The sequence below is a fragment of the Saccoglossus kowalevskii genome, chromosome 2, assembly GCF_978046115.1.
Source record: "Saccoglossus kowalevskii chromosome 2, keSacKowa6.1, whole genome shotgun sequence".
Classification (NCBI taxonomy): domain Eukaryota; kingdom Metazoa; phylum Hemichordata; class Enteropneusta; family Harrimaniidae; genus Saccoglossus; species Saccoglossus kowalevskii.
Window position 1 is genome coordinate 40,418,299 of NC_140642.1, and position 8,037 is coordinate 40,426,335.

The 8,037-nt window shown below is 35.1% G+C and overlaps 2 protein-coding genes across 2 annotated transcripts; both read right to left on the bottom strand.

Annotated features, from left to right (window-relative positions):
- Window positions 1–29: 29 nt before the first annotated feature.
- Window positions 30–2,447, bottom strand: LOC146749012 (uncharacterized). The gene has a single exon (XM_085505834.1). It carries the CDS (start codon window positions 2,445–2,447, stop codon window positions 30–32), a length of 2,418 nt encoding a protein of 805 aa, XP_085361960.1.
- A 3,373-nt stretch (window positions 2,448–5,820) lies between these two features.
- LOC146749013 (uncharacterized) lies at window positions 5,821–8,037 on the bottom strand. The gene is made up of 8 exons (XM_085505835.1): window positions 7,755–8,037; window positions 7,509–7,578; window positions 7,182–7,297; window positions 6,992–7,084; window positions 6,778–6,897; window positions 6,575–6,666; window positions 6,376–6,483; window positions 5,821–6,273 (listed from the first exon to the last, which is right to left on the bottom strand). The coding sequence occupies exons 1-8, from the start codon at window positions 8,035–8,037 to the stop codon at window positions 5,821–5,823; spliced, it is 1,335 nt and encodes a 444-aa protein (XP_085361961.1).

The following is an 8,037-nucleotide window of genomic DNA, read 5'->3' on the forward strand; positions in this document are numbered from 1 at the left end:
CAGTAGTGGCTGTAGTGAGGGGCCTGTCTCTAAGCAGTCATTGAGTGAGGGGATTTTTGTGTTGGCTTTGCTGAGCAGTCGTACACTATCCTCATCTTTGTTGTTTCTGCTTTCTCTCTGATAACAGCCTGATGTGGCACATAATGAATGACCTCCCCTGTTTGATGAAATGGTGCAGGCTCAATAATTCTCTCATTTATTTGTTCTCTCATAATGTCATTGTACTCCTCTAATTTCCCCATTCTCTCTAGTTTCTTTGATGTGCTGTACAGTCGAGCTGTGCATAAGCCTTTGTTTGTAGGAAGAGGAATGTGATCTTCCTTCCATGGCAGTTTGGTTTCGTAGTATCCCTGTTCTGTCATACTCAACTGTTGTCTAAATTCTTCATGAATCATTGAAGTTTCTCTTCTATCCACATCCCTAATTCCCAAAACATCCAGTGAGCACAGCTTCTCAAATTCTTCATATCCGGTTTTCATGAAGAACTGCTTCTCTGTTTGACTTTCTGTTGATGACTGTTTTCCTGAAATTGTCCAACCCAACATAGTGAACTCAGCACCTGGATCCTTGTCTGGATTTATGCCCAACACCAGCGGTTCTGTTGTTCGAATCCTCTGGTAGTCGGCTGCTCCCAAGATGATGTGAATAGCAAGTAGATTCTCAGTCGTTTCTTCCTCACTAAACTGCAGTCTGCGAAACCGAACATGTCGTTTCTTCAGTGATTTGATGTTTGGGTTTGGTAAGTGGGTTAAAACACCCTTTTCTGCATTTACACAGGTGACATCAAATGAAAACCCACCTACTGCTAGTGATTCTATTGTAATATTGTACAGTTCGACAGTTTTCCTGACAGTGCCATACATCTGTTCTATACAGCGTTGTTCTCTCTTTATAGGTTTCAAGTGCAATTGTGTTATCAAGTCAGTACACACATATGAACTACCAGCACCTGTGTCAAACATGATTCGAACTGTCTCTGTTCCAACTTTGCTCAGGACTGTAGCATGAATCGCACTTGTATGCTGTGTAGTGATACTCAGTCCCTTTTCTACTTTTGCACTCTCTGAAACGTTAAGTGTAGATTTCGCCCTGTCACAAATTGATGTGTGGTGCTTTCCTTTGCAATTTCTGCATCCCCTTGATCTGCAGTCACTCGCAAGATGTCCAACTCCTGTGCAGTTGAAACACATTCGATTTCTACGGAGTATGGCTCTCCTTGTGGCCAAATCGAGCACTTTGACACAACTATAACTGGAGTGATCTTCAGAACGGCAATACACACACTTAATTTTACGATTCGATGTGTGATCTCCATTACTCCCAAGCAGCAATTTTTCATCTTTTCTTTTCTTATCATCTCTCCATTTTGTAGTATTATTCTCCTCAGTAACTCTCTGTGGATTTCTTTCCACATATTTCCGCAGACTCTCAACAAGCTCTTCTAGACCCCATTCTTCCCAGTTGTCATCCTTTTGTACAAGCACTTCACGTACAGGACCTAGTTTGTCCATTAATGTATATACTGAACTTTGTGCTGTAGTCAGTTTATTCATTGTTTTGAGTGTACGCACAATTCTTGATAGCCTGTTATAAAAGTCATGTACTTCATTCAATTTGTGAATGTTAGTAATAGTTGGAATTTCCTCAAGGTCTTTTATCAGTGATTTGTGTACTTTAATATCTTTACCGTATGTTTGTAGAAGTATTTTCTTAGCTTCCTGATATCCTGCAGCAGTGTGAGGCAGTCCCAGGATGTCCTCTCTTGGTTTGTCTTTCACCAATTCAATTAGATAATTAAATTTACTGACTTCAGCAATATTGGACCCATCCACCTCCACAGTAAACTGATTCCAAAAGCGTAACCAGTCTTTGTAATCACCAGAGAAAGGAGTAATAGTGTACTTTTGTAGTTTCACTGCTTGTGTAGAGGGCGCTGTTAAAGACTCCCCACTGCTCACCTGTTCAGCATGTCTAGCTTGTATTTGTTTTTCATAATCAAGTTTTCTCAAATACCACTCCTCCTCTCGTTTTTGTTGACGAATAATTATCTCTTCAATTTCTTGTTGTTGTCGTAGTCGGTGTTTGGATTGCTCTTCACTCACCCTTTGCTGGATATGTAGTTCCTTTTCTAGTTTCCCTTGTGTCTCTCGCTCTGTTGCATCATCAACCAATTTTCTGATATGCTGACGAGCCTCCCTGATTGGTTGCATGGACGCTTTCTGCGTTGTTGTCCACTGCTTCACATACTCTAATTCTGATTCTTTGTCTAACAGATATTCAGTTGTTTGATCTCTCGAATGCTCCAGCCGTTTCAGTAACTCGCCTACTTGTTCATACGCCATTGTTATATCAGCAGTACATTCACTCTGTGATAATTCAGTAATTTCCTCAAGCTTGAGTTTGGCTATTGTTAGTTGCCTTGCAAATTTTTCTTCCGTAAATGCCATGATTGGTGTATTTCTGTGTGGCGTAGTATGAACAGTTCACGTATTCTTTAACTTCGCATCAAATGTTTCAGTTCTTTTTATATAAGCTGGCAATAATACTCACTGTTGTATTACACGGTTCTGTATAACACAAACGCTATTGTGCAGTAAGTCCCGTCGTGGTCGCCACCTTTCAGTGTGGGGAACGTTTAATGTTCTGATACAGGTTTTCGCCCATTCCCAGTGACACTGAAGAAACTCGCGGTTCTCGATGAACACAAACTCCGTTTTATTTCAACAGAACGGTTTACAAACACTTGTTACATCAGCGACATCTTGAACATTCTAGAAAAACCTACCAACGAGGCTCGAACAGTATCATGGGTAATGGAAGAGTATGGAGAATTTATCTTACAAATCAGAGTGAAATCATCGCGAATGACAATAACTGTAGAATAGCTAGTGCATAAATTTTGTAATAAACGATTTCCCGATATCAGAGTGTATACACAAATAAATCACGAATCTTGTACAATGATATATCCTGAATGTTTGTTGTTCGATAATAATAATTCAGTCACGATGTTCATAACAACTCTCGTAATGCGCTCTGAAAACCCGAAATTTCTAACTAAGAATTATTTCTCATATTTGAACTTCGCTAATGTTCATAACAATAATTGAGACTCTAATATAATAACTAGACTTTTGGAACAAATGTCAACATAAAAATCGATAAATAAGAAGTTTGTTCTCGGCTCCTGGTGAACGTGACCCCAGGTCATCAGTGTTACTAAAATAGCCACTTAAATTAGCAGCACTACATAGCAGGTTTTCCACAAAACGTTTGTCGTTAAATTCAGGTTTAAAAAACGTTTTTGACCCTCGTGAATTGATAAGCAAACAATCATGGTAGATTGGACCCGACTTTCTGTCGATCGGAAACGCAAAGGAGATAAGACTCGATTTTCATAGATGCAGGTCGTTTAGAACGGACGGTTACTTTTGTTTCAGGTTCGTCGTTGTTTTGGGTGAATATAGAACATGTTCAAGCCCAAAATTGTAGCAATATTGTTCACGTCGCTGTACGTTAAAACACACTCTCAAACTTGACAACATTCACTTACAGACCACTAAGATTGATAATTCGATTGCTGACCGGGATAGCTGCATTTAGTGTTCATTTCTATACAATATAAAATCATATCGATGCTGTGGGCGGCGAAGGCTGACAGATTGTTTTGGTTCTGTGGCCGACTCTCATGGCACAGGCAACTGACATTAGCTGACTTTTTTTTTACTGTTCTGACGTATTCTGGGCTGTATATAACAGCACCGTCCCTCAGGGACGGTGATAACAGTTAGACACTGACAAGTAAGTTGGTTGGTACGAGTAAACAGCCCGGGACATAGTCAATATAGGAGCCTGAATCAGTTAGGCCCTGAAAATAGCGTCATCGCACAGTATTCCATTAATGAACAAAGTTCACATAACAATCTTATGCCTACAAATCATCCCATAATTATTAACAAGTTGTTACTAGCTTATACTAAAACAAGCTGGTAGGCTGGTTGGCGATCGGCTCCACTCAAAAAACAAGCAACATGTTTTCGGCTGTTGCCACGGTAGGCACCGGGCACCGTATACGAAGTTCGCCAAAAAAACACTCAGTCTTTAGAAGTCACTTTATTTTATTGCTAGGACGTATTCTGCTCTTAAATTTAAGATTTCCAACCGTTTTGCGATAATATTTTCTAGATTGAAGGCAGCATTTACAGTTCATTCAAAGTTGCGTTGGGATTACAGTGTAACAATGTCGGCACCTGTGATCTCTTACCAGTGTACAACATAGCCAAAATAAATAAAAAGCATGATCATTTGAACACAGCTATAATTACAAAACTTATAGGAGGTAATAAATTTGGGGCGAAAGTATTCAAAAATCAGTTTTTGGCTGTTGCAATGACAGTGGTGGGCTAAGATTTTTTTTCAATTAGAATATTTACTTTTGAGATTTTTGGTATGTGTTCTTGGATATTTCAGCTTCGTCGTCCTGTGCTTCATTTAAGAAATTCAAACTTCCCAGATTGTGTCAAATCTGAGGGTTCCTTGATTTCGATACCGCCTTGGCTTAATTATTTGTTGGGGTGGGGGCGGCCGCTTAGGTATGTGCTCTGCAACTTGCAGCGCATGAACCTAAACATGTTAGGTAATCAAATTCACGGGAAGTTGACAATCCCTAATACTACTAAATCGCCAGTTGTGAACTTTATCAGGATTCCCGTATGAAGTTACACATCATTCGAGCAAGGAAAAATATTGATTACTGTTGTGCAGGTTATATAATAAAATATGAAATAATTAATATTTCATTTTTGTTAGTATATCTTTATTTATTAAAATATGTACACATTATATCTAATTGGGGTGGGTATTGCCAAGCAATATAAAATTATAAACAAATATTTTCGTAAATAACACTGAAATGTTGTTATACAGTTTGTTACGTACTACAATTTATCTATATTGGAAAGCGGTTATGGGGATTATTAATTTCAATAAACAATATTCAACTATCCTTTGCAACAACAATAAGATTATAATAGTAATTGTTTATTGGTCTTTGAAACTAGAGGCATTATCAGAGCATGGGTCTTTGGAACTCCTGCCAGGATGGTATTCCCAGAATAGTGCCAGTTGTTAAAGAAACATAAAACTCAACAAGGACGAAAGGACCAATTACTGAGACAAAGCCCTACTTCCCGCGAAACCCTACAGATACGAAACCCAATTACCGCGAAAGCCACTCACCGCTAAGCTACTCGTAATACCAAAAAATAATTTAATATTTTAGAATTTCTTAAAATTACAGTTTACATGATAAATAATTCAACAAGGAGAAGCATTAAATAATATTAGTTATGATCATTTGTATTTAAAAAATGACAATCATAAATAAACCAGTCAATTCAGTCTTAAATACATACATTTCCAGGTAATGTAAGAAACATTTACATGATCTAAAATCTATATGGTAAAACATTTATTTACAGCTTTACTTATTTTCATATAATTTTACAACATTTACTCAAATAACATAACACAGTCAAATTAAATCAAAAATATATATATTGAGGCATGATATATTTTAATTAATAATAGTAATATGAAATTTTTATCATTATTATTCATAGTTTATACTGTAATTTATTTGCACAAATTCATTCATGTCATTCAAAAAAAAAATATCTGTGTTGCAAAAGTGAGCTAAAAAGTTTTCTGAATTTGTCCAAGATATAATATGGTGAATGTTATCATTGTTAGTTGTAAAACTATAAAGAACTATTGCCCATGGTGTTCACGTCCATTATTTTAGTTTTCTTGGCTGGTATATCATCGTTTCTTATCTTGTGTTAATGAGATAAAGAGAGGCTTATCATCCATTATATTCTTTCTTTTCTTTGATTCAATTTCTTGGCAATTATCATCTAATGGCCTCTTTTGTCCTCTAGATTTCAGATTCCATGAAGCTCCATTCATGTTTTGTGATGTATGTTCATCTTCTACAGTATTTTGCATCTCTGGTTCTGGATAAGCCATACCATAACAATAAAATCTTTGAATTTTCTTTGCTCTTTCAACTTTCTTTAGATACTGTTCAGTTGTTATTGTAATCTTTGGTTCTATTTTTAACTGTTCCTCTTCATTTCTATTCCACAATCTTATTGGCAGATTTTGTTTTCCCCTTCTCTTGTTTTCTTTTGCTCTTTCCTTCTTCAATTTTTCCTCCAGTAGTTTTAAACGCTCTGCATCTCTCTTCTCTTTCTTTTGCTTCTTTCGTTCAAGCTGAAAAACAATAAAATATTTGGTACATATTAAAGTTGTCAACACCAATATGAATAATAACAATATATTTATTTGCAAACAGCTAATAGTGTAAATACTTACAAATTTAGCATTTCGGTTTCTATAAGTATTATCAGGATAGAATTCTTCAAGTGTAGGCTTCCACTTGTAGTAGAACTCAACACATTGGCCGAATGATTTAGTTGTAATCTGTAATTTAGAATATGTAAGTCAGAAAATTATTATATGAGATATAACATATTTAAAAAAATATAAAATAACAAGAATTGGTTTAACTTACCCATTCAGATATTTTGAAAAAGTTTTTTTCAAACTTCCACATAGCCTCTTCAAATAGTCTGACTTCCCATTTGAACCATGATTTACCATCAACTAAAAAATGGGAATAAAGAAATGTTAATTCTCCCATAAAGTGAATGACAATTATGAAAATAGTATGTGAAGACGGGAATAGAAATATAATAATTCAAAATCAAAACATACCTTGAATCTGAGTATCATAATCATCAAGATTCTCATGTGAATTTGTTTCATTCTTTAATAACAATTCATGTGGTGCTGCTGATGATGTTTTAATATATTCATGTATAGAAAATACATCATCTACAAAGAAATAGAAAATTATTATCTATACAACTTTAGGTGGTTGTAACTGGTAATTTTTTTAACTCTTCTAATTTAAAAGTGTTATACTTACATTTATTACTGTTGGATTCCTCAATCTGTGGCCATACCAACTCACCATCAATGTTAGACTCGTTTCTATCGTTTGCTTTCTCTTCCTTGGTTACTAAATATTAAAAATACAGAGATTACAATTATGGTATTAGTAAAGTTTAAAACATGTTATCACTGGCATGATAATATTGTAATGTTTAATCACTTACACAAGTTAGGAATTTCAGCTGTGTTGTCAAGATAACTGATATTTTGAATATAGCCAGGCTTGTCAAATATATACCCATCATCTTCATCACTTTCTGAATCAGTATCATCAGAATGACTGCAATAAAATGGAAAGAATGGATTGTATACAAACAGTTAGACAAACACACGTTTCACCATTGCTTCTCATTGACAACTAGTTTATTGTCATTAAAACTACAATACTATTAAATTTATATATATATTAACATTATATTATAAAACTAAATAAAATCTACTAAGTGATTACATAATAAAGCATACAATAGAAGTATATGCCCTATACTAACACTTTGTTCTTCCATGATGACCTGACTGCCCTAAGCCTGTATCTATAAGATGATGATGCTTTACCTAAACCTAAAAATAATAAATAATCTAAATTCTTAAAAATCATACCAAAATATAACAAATAAAAAATTCAAAATAAAAAATTCAAAATAAAAATTATCACATAAATCGAAGGAAAAATGACTACGTAAACATAAAATGGAATTAAAATGTGGAGTAGAATTTCAAAATTAGTGATGACTTGCCTGTATTGGCACATGTGCCAGGTTTTACTTTGTAAGATTCATTCTTTAGGTGCTTTACTGATGATTTAGCATCCACTCGCTCAGAATCAGATTTTCTTGATTTTTGCTTCTGAGTCTTCGCCTTCACCTTCTTTGATTCTATGATGTCAGCCTTGTTATGATTCTTGTGAATCTTTTGGTGACCACAACAGGCTCTCAGAGTTAGAAAACTTCTATCACAATACTTACACACAAATAATGCCTTCTCTTTGGGTAGATCTGTGTTTTTCTCTTCTATTTTCAT

Bases quoted from the DNA above. Each gene is read 5' to 3' on its own strand.
- LOC146749013 (XM_085505835.1), bottom strand. From the start codon at position 8,037: ATGAAAATAGAAGAGAAAAACACAGATCTACCCAAAGAGAAGGCATTA. The intron at 7,579-7,754 runs GCAAGTCATCAC...TATTATTTTTAG, and splicing joins TGGCACATGTGCCAATACAG to GTTTAGGTAAAGCATCATCA. The intron at 7,298-7,508 runs GTTAGTATAGGG...ATTTTATTGCAG, and splicing joins TCATCATGGAAGAACAAAGT to TCATTCTGATGATACTGATT.
- LOC146749012 (XM_085505834.1), bottom strand. From the start codon at position 2,447: ATGGCATTTACGGAAGAAAAATTTGCAAGGCAACTAACAATAGCCAAA.